At 48.4% G+C, this 24350-nt stretch overlaps 7 protein-coding genes across 7 annotated transcripts, besides 1 other annotated feature; 3 read left to right on the top strand and 4 right to left on the bottom strand.

Annotated features, from left to right (window-relative positions):
• Positions 1 to 1152: 1152 nt before the first annotated feature.
• On the top strand, positions 1153 to 1632 carry UA08_05278 (Guanine nucleotide-binding protein subunit gamma; the record flags this gene model as incomplete). The annotated part of the gene is made up of 3 exons (XM_020267582.1): positions 1153 to 1304; positions 1454 to 1511; positions 1570 to 1632. 3 exons carry the CDS (start codon positions 1153 to 1155, stop codon positions 1630 to 1632), a joined length of 273 nt encoding a protein of 90 aa, XP_020119615.1.
• Positions 1633 to 2593: 961 nt separating this feature from the next.
• Positions 2594 to 3973, bottom strand: UA08_05277 (hypothetical protein; the record flags this gene model as incomplete). The annotated part of the gene is made up of 3 exons (XM_020267581.1): positions 2594 to 3343; positions 3405 to 3935; positions 3965 to 3973. 3 exons carry the CDS (start codon positions 3971 to 3973, stop codon positions 2594 to 2596), a joined length of 1290 nt encoding a protein of 429 aa, XP_020119616.1.
• Positions 3974 to 4747: 774 nt separating this feature from the next.
• UA08_05276 (hypothetical protein) lies at positions 4748 to 5397 on the top strand (the record flags this gene model as incomplete). Its single annotated transcript, XM_020267580.1, has 3 exons — positions 4748 to 4894; positions 4959 to 5151; positions 5213 to 5397. 3 exons carry the CDS (start codon positions 4748 to 4750, stop codon positions 5395 to 5397), a joined length of 525 nt encoding a protein of 174 aa, XP_020119797.1.
• A 1166-nt stretch (positions 5398 to 6563) lies between these two features.
• UA08_05275 (hypothetical protein) lies at positions 6564 to 7862 on the bottom strand (the record flags this gene model as incomplete). The annotated part of the gene is made up of 4 exons (XM_020267578.1): positions 6564 to 6801; positions 7088 to 7145; positions 7303 to 7318; positions 7641 to 7862. 4 exons carry the CDS (start codon positions 7860 to 7862, stop codon positions 6564 to 6566), a joined length of 534 nt encoding a protein of 177 aa, XP_020119796.1.
• A 619-nt stretch (positions 7863 to 8481) lies between these two features.
• On the top strand, positions 8482 to 9084 carry UA08_05274 (hypothetical protein; the record flags this gene model as incomplete). Its single annotated transcript, XM_020267577.1, has 1 exon — positions 8482 to 9084. One exon carries the CDS (start codon positions 8482 to 8484, stop codon positions 9082 to 9084), a length of 603 nt encoding a protein of 200 aa, XP_020119799.1.
• An 873-nt stretch (positions 9085 to 9957) lies between these two features.
• Positions 9958 to 13110, bottom strand: UA08_05273 (hypothetical protein; the record flags this gene model as incomplete). The annotated part of the gene is made up of 6 exons (XM_020267576.1): positions 9958 to 11163; positions 11225 to 11817; positions 11870 to 12036; positions 12126 to 12188; positions 12260 to 12830; positions 12933 to 13110. The coding sequence occupies 6 exons, from the start codon at positions 13108 to 13110 to the stop codon at positions 9958 to 9960; spliced, it is 2778 nt and encodes a 925-aa protein (XP_020119798.1).
• Positions 13111 to 17289: 4179 nt separating this feature from the next.
• On the bottom strand, positions 17290 to 22663 carry UA08_05272 (hypothetical protein; the record flags this gene model as incomplete). Its single annotated transcript, XM_020267575.1, has 3 exons — positions 17290 to 21235; positions 21298 to 21781; positions 21847 to 22663. The coding sequence occupies 3 exons, from the start codon at positions 22661 to 22663 to the stop codon at positions 17290 to 17292; spliced, it is 5247 nt and encodes a 1748-aa protein (XP_020119801.1).
• A 681-nt stretch (positions 22664 to 23344) lies between these two features.
• Positions 23345 to 23480: a repeat region (Identified by RepeatMasker using a combination of RepBase library and repeat library created with RepeatScout).
• Positions 23481 to 24350: the final 870 nt, after the last annotated feature.

Below are 24350 nucleotides of genomic sequence, written 5' to 3'. Positions count from 1 at the left end.
TGGCTGGAGCCGAGAGTAGCGTTGTGCGATTCCCATTAAAATTGTTCCCGTCCCGTTGCGGCCTAGCGCGGCCGGCGGTCACGTGATATCTGTTCTTGCATTTCTATCCTTTTATCCTTTTCTGGGTCCGCCGGAGCTCTGCTGCGCGTGTTCAGCTGGTGACCGGCATTTGCATAACATTCTACACGACAGCCGTCATGTCATGCTCTGCATTTGGCATACTCTCATTCGCGACTATGGAGTATCAACTACTAGTATTAAGATAGTCGCTGTTCTACTCGAGTTTCTAGAAGAAAGGGCTCGCTACAGCAGGGATTAGGAACGTAACGTAGGATCGTATGATACCAGGCTAGGACGGTACTAAAAATACTAGTCGCGAACTAGTGGCCAGCACGGCGCTGCGATTGGCGAGCTGGCTGCCGGTAGCCCCAGAAAATGCAGATGAATAAATATTAAATACTCAACTATTTATATCTCCCTGATATTCAATAATGGCGCATCGGCAGCCCGGAATCGCGAGGATGTCGTGAAGATGCACGCGTGTATTGGGAACGGTGAGCTCTACGACTATTACCTGCTCTGCTGCTCAGCACGTAACGTAGTACTCCGTAGTATCATATCATAATCAAGTCATAAACTTACTGTATATTAAAATATTAATGAATGAGGGATTAATCAGCCCCCAGTCCGCCGGGTTAGGCCCAAGAAGGACTAGCGGCTCTCTCTGCCCGTCCCCTCCCCCCTTCGCTAGCGACAAGTCGAGCGTTTCCTCTTGCTGAGCACTGAGCACTAAGCAGACCAGACCAGACCAGACCAGAGCAAAAACCCTCCGTACTAGCGAAAACAGAAAAAACAAAAGAAAATTACAGCCCGTTCGTCACCCGGTCCGCCTCGTGTCCTGTGTTCTCTGTGTTCTGCTATCTTCGTCGCTCCCTTCGTTTGCGTCCCTGCCCCCTTCAGACACCTCACTCTCTTTACCTGCCCTTGTCTCGCCCCGGCCCCGAAAAGGGTTATCGAATCACCTCGTCTGCGACAATCTTCTTTTTCCCGTATACCTGGTCGTTGGAGGAGAAAAAGAATTCATTGGGAGTGAACAGAAAGCGCGCCAACGAAGGAAGCCTCGCCGGAACATATCACAAGCAATTATTCAGAATGCCGGCCTACGAACTTCGCTCCGGCGGCGACGTCAAAAATAAGAAGCAGAGCATGGCAGATCTTAAATATCGCCGCCTGACAGAATTGAATAGTCGACTGAAGGAGGACTTGGATCGTCCTCGCGTCAAGGTCTCCGAAGCTGCTTTATCGTGAGTTTTCCCCTGGCGTCGTCGCCGCCAGCTCTTCGTAGCTGCTCGACGACGACCGACCCAGAGCTTTTCCTGCCACGCCGCCCACCTCCACGTCCACCATCAACAACAACCAGCAATGGATCAATTGGCTCACTCTTGTATAATAGACTCATTAATTACTGCAATAATACCCGCGACTTCATGGTCCCTTCCGTTTGGGGTCAGGTACGTTTGGTTATTCCTTACTGCTCCTAGATGACGCACTATTGCTCACTCATCGCAGGTTGATAAAAAGGAGGACCCCTATGCGCCTCAACAATCCGGCGGCTGCTGTACCGTGATGTAGATGGATATCGGCACTTGACTGTCAACCCTGCCCTGATGAATCCGACCCTTTCCGCCGCTTCTCTTCTTCGTCGACCTTTACTCATACGCACCTTTGCGACGATAACTCCTACCCCCCCCCCTCCTCTCTCTCTCTCTCGCTTTGTACACTGCCTCGCGTTCAACCATACACAACATGCAATCCATTCGGTTGGCTATTGCATTTTACTCGATGAGACGATCGACCCTTTTCCAGACCACAATGCATGCATGCTTGCGTGCATAGGCTAATGAAATCCCGAACATCTAATAGGTCTAACATAATTCCAAAAATCAACATACAGCTCTTTCCTATCCTGATTGACACGATTTCTTTCTTATCCTTTCCCCGATTTTGCGAAATTCGATCGCAACCCAGCTGGCATTGAAATCGGCACCTGGTTTGATCGACTGGTTTATTCGCACATGACGGCAAAGAAAAATCCATTTCCTATTTTTCTTTCTTCTTGATCTTGGACTTGACGCGGATCATTTCTTCCCTATACCTCTTTCTTTTTCTGCTTTATCCGCGACTCTGTTCATGTCTCAATTTCTTTTCACCCTCAATTGTTTGCACAAAAATGGAAAAGAACAAAGAGCACAAGTGGAGTTATCTACTCTCATTTACGGCCGCGGAAAACTTGAATTTTCTTTTTGTCGCACTTTTCTATAAAGCAAGAGGTGCTTTTTATTTTCTTACTGCACGATCTACTTACTGGCTTGCTTATTTGAGGTTTGACTCTACATATTTATTTCGTTGTATTATAAATTTTTTCTTCTTTTTTCTTTTTCTTTTGATTATTTACGTTATTTTTGACTGTTTCTTTATCAGTTATGGATGTTCTTATTGATTGAAAAGAGTGTCATCATTTGTTAGGAAGTATGTTCTATCAAGGCATTCATTCCAATTCATGACTTTCCCAAGACATAACTACATATGTATATCACGTAAAACCGGATCCAAACCCAGGATCCAAACCTCCTATATATCCCAACCAAGGGCCAAGCCTTAACCAAGCCTTCTGCTTTTGTTTTCGCTGCTCGACATTGTCAACTTCCGCCGTGGTAAGAGCACAGCCCAAGATATCACATATCCACGGATTCTTCTTGCGATCCATCATCGCCTTCCTATCATCGGCCACAATCGCGCTCTTCCTAGTCGACGAAACGGAAGGATCGCGAGCCTGTCTTTCGCGTCTGCGCAGAAACTCACGGATAGAAGGGGATTCGTGCAAGTAGCCTGAATCCGGGAGCGGGAATTGGAGGTCTGAGATAGATAGTCTATTATTATTTCTTTCTTGCTGTTGTTCCTCTTGTCCTGGCCGTTGTGAGTCGAGCAGAATCAGCGGCGATAGCAAGTGGTCGACTTTGAATAGCGTCAGTGCGAAACATTTGAATTCTTCGACGTTGGTGAATTTGAAGACTATCGGGTCGTCGATGCTGATTTGCGCCAGCATGGCTGGGTAGTGTAGCACGCCCTGGGCACGGCAGGTGCGCGCGAGATGGGTGAAGATGGAATGGATACGGTGTATGTCGGTTTCGTTTTCGTCGTCATTGTCGTTGTCATGATCAAATTCATTCGCGCCATCATGCGCTGTCATGGAGAAGATTATAAAGAGAAGAATCGCCTGGTAAGTGACTATGGGCCAGCGACTTGTCCTCGTGCTGTCGGTATCGTGCACTGCCCAATTTTCCTAGACATGAATGAGAATAGAAACGATAAGAAGAAGAAAGGAAAGAAAGAGGGGGGCATACCATCTGCGTCTCGAATATAACTCGTAATCGAGCACGTATGATCCAAGCAAGCTTCATCAACTGCGCCTCCTCTGTAATCCACATTCCAAACATAGCCACGGCAAGAACCAAAATGGGTTGCTCTGATTCTGCCCTGAAGCCTTCTCGATACAGAAATGGCCAACGGGGGTGGACATAATCAAAGAAGAGGTCAACATAGTGCTGAACATCGATGGTGCTCATGTAAGTATTCATTTCACGGGCATCATGGGTGGCAGCGTAATCGTTGCCAGCAACAAAATGGTTTGATAAATTGAATACATCGGAGAGTCGCAAGCTCAGTCTTGGCCGATTTTTCCGATTCTGCTGCTGGTTGTCTGGTACGTTTGTCAGATCATTTCGGATCTGCGATTCTTGATGTCGTAGAGCTGTTCGGAGATGGTGTTCTGAGACCTCTTCTTCTGATACTACCAATGATGGTACTTGGTTCATAGAAAGGTCCATATCCAAGTCACTCGGATCGGCGTCGACGCGTCTGCGTTTCCGTTGACTCTGTTCTTGGTCAGACCACACACACACACAACATACATGATAGAAAGAGAGAAAGAGAGAAGTCATAATACATACTTGGTCCGTTCCATACCCCGATACCACACTTGAACTGCGAGTTACAGCCACATTCTCATGAGCGAATCTGTTGAATGTGCATCGACGACCTCTACGCGCACATGCCGCGCAGGGATTGTTGCGATCGCATTTGCACTTCAAGGCATGGCACAAATCGCACGCCCTGGCGACGCGATCAACAGGATCACCAGACTGAGTCGCGGAATGAAGTTTGGTGTGGCGTCGCAGGGAGTCACTTTAGCGGTTAGCCTTGTTGCATACGTGCGAGGTAGTAATTCACGTAAGTACCTTCTGCTAAAAGACATTCCACACTCATTGCATATAATCTCGCGGGTTTGGTTGTGTTGGTCTGCATGGCGGATTAGATGCTCCTTGCGAGCGTAACTGGCGCCACAGCCTGGGTGAGTGCATACGAAGCGAGGTATTGTCGAGAACATCTGAGCGCGAGCAACAAATAACAAGACCGGATATGTGACCAAAACACGAACCGAATATGTATGAGAGGTCCAATTGAGAGGCAACGAGCCGACAAATAAACAAATATAAAAAAAAAAAAGAAAAAAAAAAAAAAAGAGGCCGGGCCGGGTGGGATAATTAAGCTTCCGGCACGGAAAGGGGTGGGATGACTACAAAAAGCTTATCTGCCAATGAGAGGCGCCCTACGTCAGAGCACGATCAACTTCAACAACTCAAACTCAACATCACCAACGACGCAGATCTGATGGCTGATAGACAACATGACTGAACCAGTAGCACCCATTGAGCAGACCATCCGCCAACACTCCCGCCACTCTTTCCTCTCGCATCACCACCAATATGTCAACCTGCCCCGCATAACAATCAAGTACTGCACGCAATGCAAATGGATGCTGCGCGCGGCATATGTATGTCTATCCACAGGAATTTTCGTATACCATACATATACTGACTGGTGAAATGGTGAGACAGTTTGCTCAAGAACTTCTCTCAACTTTTAGCACAACCCTCGGCGAAGTCTCGCTCGTCCCAGCCACAGGTGGCGTATTCACCGTGACCATTCTCCATTCTTCATCGGTATCTAGCGCAAAAGAACCAGGTAGCCCTGGCACTGATTTGATTGAAACCCTGCTCTGGGATCGGAAGACGCATGGCGGATTTCCAGGTGAGCTTCCCCCCTCCCCCCGGCCCTTGCTGTGCATATACTTATACTGACGAATACGCAGAAGTCAAACATCTTAAATCTCTCGTTCGCAATATTGCCGATCCTACGAGAAGTCTGGGACATGTGGACAGAGCTTTGGAGAAAGCAAATCAAGGTGATAAAGACACTCAGTCCTCTGTTGCCGGCCATAAAGAGGATGAGAAAGAGCAGACCAAGTCTGAAGAGGCATGTGAGGATTGTCAGTAGGCTATTGGATTTTATAAGCTCTGATTTTTAGTGAAGAGGCCTGAACAGTTGCTTAATTCTTTCTAGTCACTAAAAGGCATTGTTACACTAATATATGTTTCCTCTTGAGCCTGTTCTTGGGTATTGTGCAAAGCCATTGCTGGGAAAGGCACCCAAGAGATGACAGTCTGGTAAAGCGTTGAGGACTTTACTATAATAGATCTGCTCCCCCAGCGTATCAGAAGACCACTTTAACTACAGGCTCACATCCCTCTCAGACCCAGCCTCTACCAACATGCTGGAAAGAAACGAAGCCTCTAAATTCTGACTAACCAACGCATACGGCTTTTGTATCAGAGGTTCGGTCAAGCCCGAGAGTTTCACTAACCAAGCAGAACTACTATAGCTTCTATCGTGTACGCTAGCTTATCGTTCGACGTTCCGTCCCCCAAATTAGGAAATCCTTCAACATGGCGCACAGACAACTTACTTCTAGATATATTAGAGGCGAGACTCATCGGTCTATTCAAAACATGAGTCAGCAGTAATAGACAGTTGCAGTAGGACAATGTCAGCGTTGCAATCTGCGAGTCGGTCTTACTCATTGCATTTGGTTTTCCAGTTCGTCCTTACTAGTCATGCGTAGCCGGGACGAATCCCGAGCAAAATCGCTGTTCCATGTTCGCTAGTTCTGCTTTATTTAGAAACGAGTAATGACTGTCTGCCCGATGGCAGACATTAACTACGCTAGTTTCCGTATGTTATATGTAGTCACCTTTCCAGCTCTCTTGCTTGAACCTCGAGTTGGTGTCTGCGAAATGCGACTAAAATCACTCAGAAAACCCAAGTTTCTCCTTCCATCTGCTCCACTTTGACATTTTGACATCTATCCTCAGCGTTCGTAATGCAGTCGAGTGACGGGCTGTGTGGATATGAAAAAAGGGAAATGATCCCGTATCTGAAAGGGCACAAGCTGTGTTGAAGAACCACATATTTCTTGATGTGAGTACTTGTACTGATAAGACAAATGGCCTTGGAAGAAGGGAGAGATAGAACGCGAAGCTAATTACTAACAGCTGGACATACCTGATCATAATCTTGCCACACCTCCCAAAGCCATGAACAATATAGCGTCGCCCCTGCAAAGAGTGTTGGGCATACATGGAGAATTCACGCTTGCCACCCAATCATGGACCAAAAGACCAAGCCGGTACCTGTCTCAAGCCGCAGCCACCGAGTTCTTTCATGAGGTCTGTCATGTATTTTGTGGCTTCATCGAGGAGATTGGATTCCGGCAAGGTCACACAAACCGTGATTTGCAAAACTACTTGAAGATTCGAAGCCAAACGATCGGAATCGCCCCTTTCTTCGCCCTTATTAGAGTGGAATCCGACCCTCTTGGTTATGACACACACGACATTTTGACTATGCAAAAGTTAGTTAATATTGCGGTAGGCCTGCAAAATGACCTCATTGGACTGGAAAGAGATATAGAGAGGGGAGAATCAATGAACGCAGTCCTCGTTATGACGGGGAGCGGGGAAAGACGGTCGAGGCAAAAGAGCTGAAGGGAGCTATCACAGCCACCTGTGCATTGCACAACTCTAGCATTGCAGAGGTAGCACATATGAGGCAACACATGGTGCAATGAGGAGAGAAAACACCCAAGGCAATTGTGGCAAATGCGCAACTCCTCTTCACTGAAACCCACTTCAAGTGGTGCACGACGGCCAAGCGGTATAAAACAGAGCTGGAATAGTATCCTAGTACTAGCCGTAAGTATTAGAATAGACGTTAGGTCTAAAAAGCATCTTCCGGATATTGTCTTACAATGACTCAGTTATAGATTATAAATTGAGTACACCTAAGCGTAGCCCTAAAACGGCGTGCCTCTAGTTCAGGTAATCCATACAGACAACAACTTACGCCTTCCACCTAGCGGCTAGACTAATACATTTACTGTTCAGGAAGATAATAAAGTAGCAGTTCAATAGCTAGGCAGTTCAGGAACGTTGTGCAATCCGGCAGGAATATCTAGTTTTCGGATGTTTTCATTTGTGAATCAACTAGATGTATTCCTCCCCTACTTACTACCCATCATTTTCGGCCTCTTTCTCCGGACCGCACCCTTAAGACAAATTCATATCCCCCCCCTCCTTTCCGTCCTTCGAGTCGATCGTCTTTCGGGGCTTGCGGTTCCTTCAACTTCTAAGACACTAAATCAGCCGATGACTCGATACGTCTAAGCATTTCTCTTTTCTTACCAGATCTTCACCGCCTACATTCTCGTAGAATGACTCTTTGTCATTGTAACCCATAGCAGCCAAAAATAGGAATGCCTCGCGCACTGAGACCTCTCGGGGCGAGCTGGCCTGGCTGCATCGAACGGCCGATGAGTATAGGAACTTGTTTGCGGCCACCCTCTTCAGAAAACAAGTGCCTTTGTAGGTTGTGAAGAACCCATAACGACAGTTGTAGTGCTCCATGTAAAGGGCGATCTGGCCTACATCACATCGTTAATGATATTGATATCCAAGAGAAGCATCTGGGAATTTTGAGGACTCTTCTTACCGAACTTCGTCACCAGAAACTCTACCCAGGGCTCACTGCCGTTGAAAAACGTCCAGAAAGTCTTCACTTCTCCGACCACACGTATCTCGTGTTTGACACAGTGTTGCTATTGGTTTGAGGAATATGTGCACCTTTGTACTGTTTCATTTCAATCGCATGTTGTCCTGAAAGGGGTGTCATTGTTTGCTTATATATGTATTACTTAAAATGGAAATATCCCCATTCGACGCGGCCTTAGCACCAAGAATCTTCAAAGGCCATACAATGAACAATGAAATGACTGTCAATGACCAATGTTTGAATAGGCACCGCAACTAGGCTTCAATGAGCCTCCAACCCATAAATACAGTTCATTTGCACCTATCCTCTCTCCTAACAAATTTACTACCTGGGAGGTCTTCGTTTTCTTATCCACTTTTCTTTTCCCTAACAATTCCTTGAGGTCCTCCTGAGCTTTTTAGCTTTTCTGACAAGCTCTACTCCCCTGGCTTATCTATCAATTGCCTGGAAAGATGGAGGGGACTGGAGAATACAATGGCTGGGACTACGATTGGGAGGGACGAATGGTCACAATCCGCGGCCGCAAGGTCAAGATCGAAAGCCAGCTTAGCGAGTGGCTTGATGCCATTTTGGCTCAAAGACATGCTTTTGACATTGGCGCGAAAATTGGACCAAGACATGCCAATAATGCTAAAAATCACATATGAGTATGTCAGAATGCCATTGCTGTTTCTACATCCACTAATCTTGGAATCACATAATCTCAACCCTAAGCACTTCCCTTTAATCGATGATGTCGAAGAAACACTCAGAGTCGCTGACCGGCACGTCGGATTCGAAGTCGGTTTGATGGATCTGGTTCATAGCATTGGCCACGGGCCACAGCATCAGATCTTTGTCGAGGGCCAGCAGAACGAGTGGATGCCGTATCCAGGTGGTCAGATTTACTTCGTAGCTATGTCACGCGTGCCTGGAGAGGACATGGGCCGGATTCAGGATACACTGTCCCCTCAACAGCTGAAAAGCATCAAGTCGCAGCTAGCCAGGATTCTCGAAGCCATAGCGGACAAGAACCGGGTCCTGAGGACAGCGGACCCCGGTTCTCTGCGATCCGACAAGGCGAACGACAAGCTGTGAGCTGCTTCCTTTCTATCTTACGTCGTTGATCATGCTAATTGGTTTTTTCTGTATCCACCTCGTTGATCTAACCCATTGGTGCTACCAAATCGTGGAGCACGAGACTACGGAGGATAGGCCATCTGTGTTGGAATTCGGCTTGTGGTCAGAAGAAGATATAGCAACCACGCAGGAAACAAAAGCAAGCGGACCACCAAATGGTACCATATGGTCGGGGTCCGGGATCAAGGGAGAACTTACCTTTTCGATCTACGTGATTGTTATAGGCAGAAATTAAGTATTCATTCAAAAATTGACAAACTGCGAATGGTGCTTAGAAAAGTCTACAGCTCGGGGGTGCTCCCATTTGTTGATTACCTTGATTAATTCCATTGCTTAGACAGACTAGAAGATTCACATTCAATACTTACTAGCTACAGTAGCTCAACCCTAGATCCTATACAGATAGATCCCTTGATCCAAATATGGGGATATATGAAAGATGCACGCTCAAAGCAACAATAAATACCCACCATCGCCTCCCCCCAACTCGGCACTGTACAGAAAAACAATACACCATGACGCCTATATACCATCCAATGCACGTACTCAAATAAACATGATGTCATCCGCCCAATTCAGTTGATGTTGTTGTTGTTGCTATCGTCAAATGTTCGGTTGGTACAAAATAATGAAGATAATGAAATTCGCTTAAAGATCGTTGTCAGCCAGAACACTGGCCTTTTTGTGTCGATTTTACCTCCGTGACGTGGTGAAAAGAACAGAGAGAAGAAAAAAAAAAAAAATTGGTTGTCGTGAGACTGTCGGATTGCGACTATATAAAATCGCCCGGTCGTACAAGACCAAGTGTTGAACGGGGGTCATTTGTAGATATTAATTACCCGCCTCTTGTTGAGATTGAGGCTTTCGCCTCCAAAATGCCAATCGTAAACGGCTCTTTTTCCGTGGTAGATTATGCCGAGTTGAAGATGTGAGCTGCTCATGCGAACGATGTGAAGTAGGATGTTTACTATCGGCTGAAGACTCGCGACCGCTCCAAGCATTCCCCAGTATAGCGGTCATCACATGGTGGGTTTTGCCAAACTCTTCGAAGCCTTGAGACGAGCGTGGTTTCTGGGAGATAGGATTGCGATCGTTAGTTCGGAGTCTTTGTCGGTCAGAAACTGCGTATATTCCAGATGAAGATGGCCGTGAGTGATTTTCATCCAGTGGGCAAACGTCACTGGCACTGCTCAACCCACTCGCAGCACAATCTTTCTCATCACTACTGTCCAAAGTAACGAAGCTGGTTGCGTTTGTGGCTGGAGATGTGGGAGTTGCCACCGTATTCGTTGTAGTGCTTTCACTCTGCGTTCTCGTGTCCCTACCGGCTCCGTAAGAGCTCGAACGGCGCGATACACGGCGAGAGGAAGAGGACACCCGGTCAGGTTCCACATTGTGCGTCGTCAGAGTTGCACCTGATGATTTGCATGTATTGCTATTGTCCTCTTCACTCGATTGATATTCAGAGGGCGGGTTGTCGTCAGAATCACCGTCTGCTTCTGTCTGAAATCCTGAGACAGTCGTCTGTGAGAGGTCAATATTATCGTCTGCAAACTTCTTTTGTGCAGTTGGGGATGGCGGCGAGGCTAAACGGGTAGGAGGTTGGTCCAAGGTGATATGAGCATTCGAGTCTTCATCTGCTTGGACATTGTTCTCCTGTACCGACGAAACCGGGAGAGTCTGGCTTTTTGCAGACCTGAGTGACCGTGAAGATCGCTGCGCATCTGACGGGCCGACAGTAGTGGTAGACGCTTGTTGTTGGCTCGCTACTTCTTGCCATCGACCTCTGTTCACTTTGATTTGTTCGACGGTGCCTTTGATATCTGGACAGAGGCTGGAGACTCCTTCAAATAGAGGTATGGCGAATATCGACATGAAGTTGATTTGCCCGAGAGAGAGTTTGAGTATGTTGCCTAATTCAGGAGGCCCACCGAACAGAGCTGTTTCCATGCCGATTTCCTTTTCCATTTCGCCTTGATGAGCAAACTCTTCTTGTAATATATGGGTCCACTGTTCTGCTATTTTCCAGGGTCGGGCCTTTAAGAGGTAAAATTAGCTTTTCTTTCTTCATTCCATGCCCTTAATGGCAGATGCTTACCACATTGCTAATATCGGCGCATTTAATAATCAGCCCGCACATAAGAGCCTTGTAGGTATCTCGCTCCTGCGCTGTCCAGGCTGTCAGATCCTCCTTCTCATGGTATTTTCCTTGCAGCTCAGCCATGCGACTCATGTACGTAAAGTGCACGCCCATATCGGTAGCAAGAATGGAGCTGATGAGCAATTTTCGCATCTTGACATCGTTAAAAGCTGCAGGCCAGTAACGACGAAGAATCTGGGAGAAGGCGGCACAGTGGAAGGCTTCCAAGACAGAGCTGTCGTTATATAACTGGGCTAGCGGCGCATTCAAGTTCACTAAAAACACGTTGTTCACGCCGGGGTGGCCGACATCATGGCCGATCGCCGCGATAAGGAGAGTCAAAGCATCAAAGGGGGAAATCAGCGATGCTACTGGAGATTTGGGGGCAGCTACTGTGTTTGTAGTAGCAGGGTTATAGGAAGGGAGAGCGCCGATTGTGACGAGGATATAGAAGACAGACTGCAGTACGTCCACTGCATGGCGGAAGTTGTGATAGAGGACAAATGAATTATATGCGGCGCGGCTGGCCAGTAAGAAAGTGCGAAGTTCGACTAGTAGTATGTTAATATAGATTCATCTTGATAAAATCAGAACCAAACCAACCTTTGGTCAATCGCCAGGGCTCTAGCTCGGGCATTGCCATAGCATGCCCAATCATGGCAAAGGCGGCGTGTACAAGTTCGTCATCCGAGAGGCTGTGGGCAGAAAACCTCCACACACCAACCTCGTGTTCTATGATAGCTTTTCGATCAGGCGAAATATCCAAATCCCTGAGGATGTCATTAACGGTGTGAAAAAGAAGAAGAAAATAGGAATAAAAAAATAGAGAAAGAAAGAGATAACTCGAGAAGATACGTACCCATCATGAAATTCCTCAATCACTTGTTCTGGATTACATATCGACTTCAACAGTTTTGATACCCTAATTGGTTATTTTGGTAACGTCAGATAAAGGAGCATTTTTGATGAGAAAATTCAAGAAGAAAAACTTACATTGCCTCCCTTAGATATGAATATGGCTTTTCGCCGTGAACGCCAACCCACGACTGTTTCCTGGATTTCTTGACCGACAAAAACCGCGTCATTTCCTTCTGTGCAGATCGCTTTATCCGATAAGCATGGACGAGCAGGCTCTCAACACGGGCATCCTCCAATGGTTGACAAAGCACATCAGCAGCACCTGCATCCAAACAGCGTTGCGGCAGAGTGACAAATGTAGGTGAAAGACAGCACAATTTCTGTTGAAGTTTCGAAGGCGACAAACCCTCACCCTCTTCGCCCAAACCTCCTGGAGTCCGCATAACAGCAATCGGTGTGATGAGTTTGGGGCCTTCTAGCAACTGTAAATCTGACGATAGGAGAGCTACGAGCTGAACTCCGTATGAATCGGGGGACTCGGAAGAGAAGCTGAATTTTTCTGACACGGGAGCGTAAGGATCACCTTCGGTATCCCGTGCTTCTTGGCGACGTAAAGCAGCAGCAGCTGGAGTCGACTCAACATCGACAAAGGCGAAGATAGGCGTACAGTCTGGTCCACTTTGGTCGCTCAGACGAGCGAGAGCGGCTGCAAAAGATTGGGCCGAGTTACAAACGTAGACTATGAGAATTGACACGGAAAAGGTAAGCCCTCAATCGACTGACATGCACATGCAAATAAGAGCCTTACTTTGTTTGCAAATGTTCGAGATTACTTTCATCGTATTCTGGAGTCTAGGTGGCACGTCTGGAAACAACGTCGACAGTTCATTGGCGTCACTCCGCTCCAGTATCTCCTCTCGGTACACCCATCTTTCCGTTTTGAATCGGTCGTCGATGTAGACGGCATCGCATAATTGATAAGACATTGTGTCTGTTGCTGGTGTCCGTTTCGTGGACCACGCTGACTTGGGATGTGTTATAGTCGCAGCTGAGATCCACCGGGACATGAAAGGACCCTCCTCATGCAGACAAGGGTCGTTGGCATCCAATCTATCTATGTAATTATATAAAAGATGTGGTATATAGTGACGATGGATTTAGACGGCGTAGCTCATCGTGGGCGATGTTTGTTGAGTATTATAATGTATTGATTGCGATTGATTGTGGTTTCCAATGGAGACGAGTCGTTTCTTGACAAGTTCAGATGCAATAGGCTGCAGAATTGAGGCCGGACACAATCTGGAGGCGAGAGTAAGCGCACCGATTATACAAGGTTGGACAAGAGACTGTGTGTGTGACGGCCAAGATGAGTAGTTGTAGTTGCTTACATAGATAGATAGTGGTGAAGGAGTGTGTAGAGAGAGAGAAGAGATAGAGATAGGGTAAGAAATAAGGACGGTGGACTGCACTGGCGACTGCAGGGTGCAAAGCGACTAGCAGGACTGGAGTAGGAGTAGTAGTAGTAAGTAGAGAAGTGAGAGCAGAGACGAAGACAAGGAAAAGAGAGAGAGAGAGCGAGGATTGGACGACGAGAAGAAGAATAGAAAGGGAAGGTCCATTCAGCGTCGATTTGCGGATCGGGCAAGGCGCTAAGGCAGGCAGGCAGGAGGAAGGAGCAAGTCCGAAGAAGAAGGAAGGAGGAGGTGGGGGGGGCAAAGAAAGGTCTCAAGAAAGGGAAGGAGCGATGATAAGTTAGAAGCTTTCTGCTGGCCTTCCAGAAGGTCTGGTCCGCCGTGGTTGGCCGCTTGCGAGTCAGCGCGGTGCACTAGCGCCCGGGTGGAACTAGCGTGGGAAAAAAAAAAAAAAAGAGATGGGTGTGGAAGATGGCGTAATTATACGATACGGTATGTGACGGGGCGGCGGTTGGCTGCGGTTTAACAACTTTTACGCAAGAAAGGATAAGAACACGAATAATACGGCGTGCCAAGACATGACGGATGCCCAGGCCGCTTCGTTTCCCAATCCAGCCGGAGTATGTTATTGTCCAGCCAATGAGAGGGCCGCGGTGGATCGATGCAATCGTTCAATCGTCCAATCACGACTGTTCATCAGCATGACTCGTCCAATAATAAATACTCCGGGAGAGGAAACAGCCAAACAGACAGCCAGACAAGCTTCCGCGCATACACTATTGTTGCTTATTATATTTTCCTCTGCTTTCTCTAGGATTAATACGTAGTACGGAGTGCATATTCTCGAGTTTTCGTTTATCTGTGCACATGCCTCGTAATGAAGGAGTCGGCCCAAGTGGGGAAGAAGAGGGGGGGGGCGATAATCCTCCATCGACTTAGGCCGGTTGTATTGGTTGTTCGATCTTCTAGAATCCTTCTTCCTGTACGCAGTATACAGAGTAAACTTTGTTGCGTACGAGTACGTACTACGTCAATGATTACCACGTATCAACTCTCCATCGTATATAAGCTCATTGTACGATTAATTAACTATATAGTATGATGAATGAAATAGCAATGTAACTACAGCAGATTAGCCGAGCGTCTAACCCGCAGAAGATGTGCCAATGTGATATGCCGAAAATGTAATTATAATTTTAGAGCACGGAGATCGGCCCAGTTTGGGCCTTAGCATGTCACTAACGAGTAATCTGGTCGGTCGTAGGGCTATCTAACTCAGGACTTTGTGCTGGGGCCAAAACTTGATATAATGATGATGGATTATCAGCGAAGAATCAGCAGGCCAATCAGCTTTGCGGTATGTATTACATAAGGTATTGCCGTCGCGTGGCGACCAATCAGAGTGGCGCTGCCCGCTCAGCCACAGAGAGTTTGGTAGGGTATAAATTATGAACATATTTCTATGCATGTACATTATATATATAGCATCACGTTCTTCATATCCGGACAGCTTGTCGTGCTGCAGGGTGTCTGCAGGGCGGTTAGAGTACGAGTACTGCATAGATACTACTATCGGGATGGTGCATAAAATTTGGTGGATTTATCATTGAATCTTGCAAATACTAGATAGATTAATTAGCACGGTCTAAGTAAGAGTTAAATTCAGTGGGATGACGATGATGATGATCGTCAGGCATTAGTCTTTGCCGTTCAATCAAAATTCTGCTTTGCACATGCAACCTGTACCATGGTTAGTAGTAGTACATATGCAGTTGCATGCGTAGCCTAGGTACTCAGATGACAAATTCTCTGCCGGTGGGAAGTTATCAACTGATGTCGGCATAGCATATAGTTAATATACTACTAGTTATAGCAACACTCCGTACCATGTAGCATATATATATATATAATATATATATACCTACTCTATACCGATCATCCCGTGAAATAGAACAATTGCGTGCATGCCTCTAACCCAAACAGGAACTACCTTGTAATGCTTGATAGGCTAGGCTTTTCCTGGGGTAGACCGACTTTCACTCGGCCTGAGCTTCCTTGCTAACTAAGCCAGGCTAGTTAGCGTACACTTACAGTATCGTCCACGAGTCAACAGGGGCCAAAACTTTCATCCATTTTGACGCCCGCCAAGACAGACGGCGCGCAGATGCTGCAGAGCATACGTACGCCTCGTGTGTTTGTCGGACGAACTTCTATCTACTCCGTGGATAGTAAGTAGATAGGCTAAATATGAAATCTCCAGCCTCAAGCAGACGGCGACGGAGGACGGAGTGGACAGCCAGTTCGGCGATGTATATATATATACACATATACATACCTATGTCTATAGTGGATGTCGATCATATAATGTAACTAACTGCCTATGACCAGGTAGGTAGCAATGCTACAAGTCAATCCCATCCGCCGAACACAATGCATACCCAACAGGTTACATAGGTATCGGCCAGGAACAAATACCGAGGTACCAAATTACCGCACACTGGCCACCGCATACTCATCGGTTAGATATAGGCTTATCAGCCACCTCGCGCCGTCTCTCCCAAAGCAAGGGATGGGCTTAAGCCATCTAGCCAGAAGCAGGATTAGTCGCAAAGTCCATAAGCCAATTTTTAATGTTGATAAGCATTAACTACCGCTGCTGTCTGACACCAGGTATTGGTTTCCGAGGATGTGGTTGTACGGCCATATCCATAGGATAGAGGGCTGTTCTCCGTACAGAGTTAGTTTGTTAGTTAGTACGTAGTAGATAGAGTAGTGATACTTGGCCCCCAAGGTCATGGATCATCATCCATCGTACCAGCCCGGTCAGATCACCAGGCTAGCACGCAAGCGAGCACTGCCAGACAGATACCCTAGGGGGTACGTACACAAGTAAACCCTCTCACCGTACATATTTCGTCCGTAGTCGATACTTCATACTCCGTAGTCAATAGTCACTGACAGTCATAACAGGGACCCTTTCGGCCCCGGCCCAAGCAAACAAGCCACGTTTTAAAAAAAAAAAACCTAATCGACCAGAAAATGGAGACCATTCCTTTCTAGGTTCCCACTCCCCAACATTCTCCAACATTTTCTTCCATAGTTGATTTTATAAATTATCATAACATAACCACGGAATAAAAGGTTCGGAGTACCCACGCAGGGCCAACGGGTTGTAACCTATCTTGTATAGTCACTTATGTACGATTGTGTAGATCGGAAGGGATTTAGGTTGACTAGTTGGTTAATGGCAAGGTGATATACCTACCTACTGCCTGATGAGGAGTAGTATTGCTTTGCTAGGCTGTTTCATGGCGGTGTGTTGCGCATTGGATCATTGGTTGACGTTGGATAATGGCGTTGATTTAAACAGGGCTTCGCTTGAATCGGTGTTTGTTTTAAATAGAATAGAAATAAATAGAATGCATTATCCCCTCTAAATCAAAAGCAGGTCCCTTTTCCCTTGGCCACAATCAAAACGCCAGACAATGAGGATATAATAGATACACATGAAAAAAAAAGAAACAAATGAAACGAGAATGATAAATAAGAAACTCATGTTATTTTTTTGTCCTTCCCAAATGCAACGCCTTCTTTCTTTTCCCTCGTTTATTATCTTTTCCTGTTTTCTTTTTTCTCTTGTTTCGCAAGATAAAACACACAATAACCAAACCAAACCAGAATGAGAATAAATATTGTACAATTCAGCCCCACCCCATAACCAACGTAGATTTGTTTTTTTCTTATTCAGGCTTGTCAAGAAAGTAGATTCTTCAGTGACGGACTTGCGCTGGCTCCGCTACTGCCATTCGTGTTGCTCGCGTTCGTTCCGCTGGGACCTGCACTTGCACCCGCAACAGAGTATCGCCCGCTGCTAGGAGGTCGCTCATCCGATAAACTTGACGGACCTGGCAGCTGATCTCCGACCTTGGACATCATCGAAGGCGACTGTCCCAGCCGGTCAACAGAGTACATGCGCGGTCGCTGCGGAGGAGGCGGTGGCCCCGCATTGAGCCCGTGAGATGGCGAATGATGCACAATGCTCGCGTGTAGATCAGGCGGTGACATCGAAGTCCCAAACGGCCGCGCTGGGGGTACATGCGGCGACGGCATAGGCGGTGGTCCATACCCAGAACCGACATATGAATGCGGCGGCGGCGGTGGTGGCGGCGGTAAGGTGGATGGCATGCTTCCATAGTGTCCTGGTCCCGGGTGATGAGTGGTTGTTGGAGGAGGTCCGAGGTGGCTTGGTCCATGGCTGTGAGATGGTGTAGACGCAGGTGTACCTCCCGGAGCCGGCGCTGGTCCACTAACGTAGCCATTCAAATGAGGCAATGGGCCCGGTGAAGGAAAGGGACCATGCTGACCAAACCCATTGGAGTGGCGTCCCGTGCTATTAAGCCCATGACCAGGTTGCTTGTCGTAACTACTGTACCACTCAGGGCCCGTGGGAGCTGGAGCTGGAGCTGTACCTGGCAGCGCAGGGTGACCAGGATGAGGACGGCCTGCCAACATATTCTGTGCACCCGGATGTCCATGAGACATAAATGGCGAGTACTCAGCCTGTCGTAGTGCAGGTTGAATAGGAACTAGCGATGCAGGCTGAGTAGGGAAGGTTTGGTATGTTTCGGGTGAGGTGTGAGGTGGCGGTGTTGGCCTTTTAATATGACACTTGTGACATTCATAGACATCATTCTGCTTGGTGTAATCGCCGTTCATTATGTAGGGCCCTGATGTCGACGACATGGTGCGCGAGTGCATAGGTGGTGCACCACCATTCACTAGATGACCCATGCCGTTGGTAACCATGCCGCCCTTGTATTGATTGTCGACCCGCCACCATCGAGGGCTGTAATTTGTTTGGCAATAGACGCACGATTTGCCTCCAATTGACAGGCGTGCAGGTTCTGGTGCAGGAGCACTAGTCGAAACAGCTTCCGTTGTAGTATCCTGAATCGTGGCCGTAGAATTCCTCCTCTCGCCCATGCTTGCTGGACCACCGGTAGTGCTGTTGATGGTAGAAGTTCGTCGATGGGAACCATTGCTTTGAGATACAGGATGAACCTGCTGTTGCTGCGGTACATGCGCGGCTTTGCGAACGGTTCCTGTCAAGCTGAGATCGGCTTGCTTGTAAGTTCGCACGTAAAGCTCCAAAGCACTCTGTCCCTCATGATCAGTGGGCTCGCTGATATCATGAACAATCGTCTGCACGGCGTGCGAGGAACACCAGATGCTCGGTACCACTAATCCAGCCTCCCCACCGATTTTCATAATAAGAGTCGAGTCCTTGCGCGACCCTTTGACCGGCGTTACATCAAAGCCAAATATGTAACTTGCACGAAGCGCACATCCGACATGGAACTTGGCATTACAACCCGGGTAATGGCACGAAACACAAGCTCCGTTCGAAGTCTTGCAGAGTTTGCACGTTTCTCGGTAGCGTTCTCGAGAAATAAGACCAAAGCCTTCTGCTGGCTCCAGCTCCTCCGCTCTTCCGAACCTGATCTCTGGATTCCAGACCGCACAATTGACGTGAACCCAGTTGTTGCCCACAGTCCGCTTCAATGGCTCCCGTGGATTGATAGGCTTGCACACAGCTTCTTGTCGCTGCTGGTAAAGCTTAATGGCTTCTAGAACCATTTCCTTCTCCAATCTTTCCTTCTCACGGTCTCGTTCAGATTTCTTCTTATGATTCGTCGTCGACTTGGGTGCTTCCATCAACTCCTGTTCCGTTAAAGTGACAGGGCACAGAACACATTCATAGCGCGTCGAAACTATTGGATTGCGGTCGTTCGAACACATATCACAGAGCCATTTTGCGTGGCAACTCTCAGGCTCAATTCCATAGCAGCCTCGGTGGACCGTAAGTCGACAATCTTTGCATGTAACGCTGCTCTCTCCAGTAGAATCGATCTTTTTGCAAACTGCACATGGTAGTGTCTTTGCACGCGGCGGATCTGGAATGATGGGTGCGGGTTCAACGAGTTTCTCAACTACCTTCTTCTTGGGAGGTGGCTCGACGGAGTTCCTAGCCGATGTGCTCGCACTATCCTTATCTAGTAGCGTTCGTGCTTTCTTCTTAGCTGGCTCCGTTGTGGTCTCAGCTGCTAAAGACCCGTTCGCGCCGGCCCCTGTTGGTACAGCAGCAGCAGCGGCTGGCGTCTCGTCTGAAACTAGCATTTGAGTCATCAACTCCTCGTCCAACTTGCGACGCCAGGCTTTGTTCCCACTGGCTTGAAGTTTCTTCGCTAATTCATCGGCGTCTTTATACTCGATAGCGTACTTCCTCCACATGATGGCGCATCGATGACACAGCGCCACGGCGAGTTGGACGCTTTTATCCCCCTTCTTTGACGACGATGACGAGGAGGTGGGTTCGGCTGGCACAGTAGCACCAGGAGTTGTAAGAGGAGCACGACGCCACTGAGGAGAAGAGCGAGTCAGACAGAACTTGCACTGGAAACCGCGCTTTTTCTCATTTGCCTTGTCGTTGTCAAATGCCGAATCATCGTGTTCATCAGCGATATCATCTAGTAATTTAGACGAAGCATCCGCTCGCTTAGCCTCTTTCTTTCCACGGCGTCCCTCGTAGCTTCCCCAGACTTTACGACCCTCGGGTGTCTTTTTCCACATATAATAATAACGGACGACGTGTCGAGGCTCGATATTTCCAATGTACCTGCGAATGTTAAGCCATTCGGAACCGAATTTAGAAACACCTTCGACAAACAGCGCCTTTTGCTCTTTGTTAAGCTTCGGTTCTTTAAGCTCCTTGTAAAGATCTGCCTTTTTGAGGCGCTTGAGTGCAGCGTCCACGTTGAAGCTCTCTGAATAAAGATACTCCAGAGCCTTGTCCAAGAAGTTTGTGTGATACTTGGGAAGGCCTCTCTCGGCCGCAAGATCCCTAGCTTTGATCATGTATTCGTCGATAAATTTCTCCCGGTCTTCAAGGCTCAATTCTGGCGCTGGAAAGTCGTCCTCGCCTCTAGAAGAGGGAATCTGGTTGGGCTCAGGCAACTTGAAGTGTAAATCTGCGGTGCGGACTTCTTTGCCATTGAGCGGAACTGGTTCATCCTCGCCTCGGCGTATGTAACCCGGAGGCTCATCCATGACCCACGGACGCTTCAGTCTGTCCTGCTTTTCAGCCTCGATAGCGGCTTGCGTCTCCTTGGACAATTTGCTGGTTCCACCTTTACCCGAGGCTTTCGATTTTTTTCTCGGATCAAGTGGTTTGACGTACTCAACAGGCTTGCCATACCATGGGCTAACGATCGCCTGATGCCGTGTGCCGATACGAGAGCTTGCTCGAGGATAGATGCGGTCGTCATAGTCCAGCGCATCTTCCAATTGACAATGGATGCCGAAATATCGGTACGGCCACATTTTCGCTTGGGCGATTTGAGCGGCCGTAGCAGGCGCAGGTTTCTTGCTGTCATCAATTGCAGGGCTACTTCGTCCAGTTGCAACGGCAGTGCCATTCGAGGCGGGCTCTTCCTCCTCTTCTTCAGGGAGATCCTCTTCCACCTCTGGTAGAGCCTCACCGATCAAGGGAGTGTTGCGCGCCTCTAGTTTCCGCTCTTGCGCGCGACTGCACAAAGCGCACGCCCAAGCAAATCCGCGCGCTGGCTTCTTCGTCAATTTCGGCCTCACGCAGTTCATGTGATAAGTATTGTGGCACACGGCGCAGTCCACCGACTCGGCACTGGGTTGAGTCAGTCATGAATAATTTTTTTTTCTGCACATATCGATGAAAATGTATCTTACCTAGCAGCATATAGCCCGCACTTGATACACGTTTTGACGGCGCCAGTAAGCTCCTTCTTTCGTGCCGGCTCGCATAGCACAAATTTCCATCGCTCGTCGAGAACCTTCTTGACGTGGCTCGGTACATTGATCACGTCCTTTGTCGGCACAACCTCGTAGTAGCGATGCATGTATCGATCAAACATTTTGTCGTACCAGAAGCTGTCTTTTAATCTGCGATAGTCGTCTAGACTCGTGATTTCAGAAACATGCTTGATAGTGCACTTTCCTCGAAGCGATGAGAGAGGACATGGGTCGGAATGCATTGACGCAAAGACTAGGCGCGGATCTGGCACTCTGCGTTGAATGTCCTTGGGTCTGTAGTACCAGTTGACCCTGACCATCTCGACGGGGCCGGATGAGTTCCCTTTTGCGGGGAGAAATTCCATGATGCGACCCAGGTAGTATGGTTCGCCTGGGGGCTCGCAAATCAAATAGACATGATCTGTGCGCGTTAGTTATGACTACAAGACAGAACTGATTTTGGTTATACAGAACAAAGGCACGTACCATTCACTTCGAGAACGGTGCCATCGTCGGCCTTGAGCTTCCCATTCTTCAAGCGCGCGCCGGAGTTTTCAAACGTCATCATGTTTGAAAGGCGAATGTCGCGCTTGGGACTAGATGCGGTGGTGAGCTGCCTCTTTGCAGAGCCATTGGGGGCGGCCCCGTTGGGTGGCTGCTTTCGCTTCCGCGTCGTTGCCGAAGCCGCTGAGCCGCCATTGCTGGAGACGCTGGCGGAGAACGTTGAGGTGCCGGGAATCGCGTCCTTTGCAGCGGCATTGGGCTGGGCCTGGTTCTTGCGGGTGCTGGCCGCGGGACCTTTTTCGCTGTCGGCCAGTCTTGACGGAGAGCCATTGGCACTCTGGTTCTGGCTATGATTATTACGCTTAGCCGAGCCAGAGGCAGGTTTGGTAGCGGCCGGGGCAGGACTGGCCAATTCAAAGTCCATTTCAATGTCCTCGGCATAGTTGGGACGCTGGGCGCCATTGCGGCCGCGCGACCGGGTGCTGTAAGGAGCGCCGGCAGCATCCATGACAGCAGTCACCTCGGACGAGGTCGAGTCGGAGGCAGTCATGGGCTGCGAGTGCGCGCCGTTGACTGTCTTGGCCTCTTCGGGCTTGTCAGGCTTAGAGGGCGTTGCGGCATGGCGAGACTTACCGCGAGCCGCCGACCCGTTGATGATGATGATGTTGTTGTTGTTGTCGGTAGTGGCAGCAGCAGCAGGAGTGCTGTTGGTGGTGGTGGTGTTGTTGTTGTTGTCGGTGGCGGGCGTGGGCACAGAGTCGGATGGCTCAGCCGATGATGGCAGAGACTCCGTGGACATGACTAGTGTCCTGTATCTCTGTGGGAAAGCAACGCCCTACAACATGAACAAGAACGACTAGACAAGGATGCGAGGTAAGCCAGAGTGGCCGTTCATGCGCCGGATGTGGGGAAGGGGGGAGAAACAGCAAGAATAAAAACTCAGCAGCTCGAGTGGCGGGCAGGAATGGAATGGAAGAGAGAGAATATCAGACAAGCGCGAGTGGATGGGATGGGATGGGATGGGGACGGAGGGAGAGAGACTAATAATGGGAGAGCCAAGAGGGAAGAAACCACATCAAAATAGCAGGAGAAAAAAAAAAAAAAAAAGAGCCCCCCGAGTGAAACAGGAGTGAGAGTGGGACAAAGGCCGTACGCGCGCGCGAGAATGTACACAGTCAGAGTAAGAAGTAGCAAAAGCAGCAAGAATAATCGTCACCAAGACCAGGAGCAGAAAAAAGAATGCGGTTTGGCTTGATCTGCACCGGCGCGCGTGGAGCGGAGACGCGGCGACAAGCTATCAAGCAAATGGGCATGAAGACGCACAAGAGGACGATGGGTAGGGGTAGGTGGATAAGGATGGAAGAGAGAGGAAGACAGGGAATTGCCTACAGGTGCGAGAAGCAGCCAGACGTATCCAATGACGGCGAGTGGCAGGAAGCGCTGGAAGGTTGAAACGCCCGCTCCGAGTTGCTGGAGAGCGGAGAGAGACACAGTGGGAAAGAAGTGAAGAAGCGAGGCAGGAAGAAAGAAAGGAAGAGAAAAGAGTGAGGGGGAGAGAGAGAGAGAGAGAGAGAGAGAGAGAGAGAGAGAGAGAGAGAGAGAGAGAGAGAGAAAGACTTCAAGGTTGCAAATGAAATCAAGGGAAAATGGAAATGGGAAGCCGCCCAACCTTAGATGTGCTTCCCTTAGTCAGTGTTAATCTTATATTGGGCTAGTCCCGAAAAGTCTCAACGCCAGCTCAATCTGGGCGGGCTTGCTTTTTTCTGGCGCGCCGATTATTCGCTCGTCGTAGTGCTTCAGTATCTGCCTTGTAGTGGTGAGGAGGAGGAGGAGGATGATGGCGAAATAGCTTCCGATCCCTTGCTCGCAGACCGGCCAGAGACGAATTTTTTAGCTCACGATTAATTTGTAGGAATGCTGCCAAGAACGAACGAGCATCAACCATTTCTTTTTTCTACACTCTATTTTCTATTGCATCTGACCAGCAGAACAGAACAAAGAAGGCAAGACGGTATTGAGACCTGCCGATGGCCCCTTTGGGCCTATTCATCCACCCTCTTTAATCTGGCCGAGCAGACAACGATAAATATCCAGCTTCGTGAGAGGTTGTGCTGCTGGACGCCCTCCAGCCAATCACGTGGCAGCGCTGGGTTTGCCACAACACAACTGCCAGAGTCACCAACTTGGTTAATAATGAGAATAATAATTAGTGAACTAGCGAGTCTCTACTTGGGTCAGTGACGGAGGAAATAGAACCAGCTGCTAAATTAAGCCTGCCAGCCTACGCCCAAAGCAGACTAGCGTGTGCCCGCCTGCGGGCGTCATACATGAAATGAATGAATCTGATGGGCTTTTGCCAGTCACCGCTGTTCTGTCTGGTCTGTGGCTCGATCGATGGCATGATACGGGAAGTAAGAGATCGCAGGCACATGGTCTGTCGCGCATATCGTTTACACTGTGTCGCTCCTGGGTATGATTTATGATTT

Source organism: Talaromyces atroroseus (genome assembly GCF_001907595.1).
Source record: "Talaromyces atroroseus strain IBT 11181 chromosome Unknown scaffold_6, whole genome shotgun sequence".
Classification (NCBI taxonomy): domain Eukaryota; kingdom Fungi; phylum Ascomycota; class Eurotiomycetes; order Eurotiales; family Trichocomaceae; genus Talaromyces; species Talaromyces atroroseus.
The sequence above is the reverse complement of the archived record's forward strand: the minus strand, read 5'-3'. Positions and strand labels throughout refer to the sequence as shown.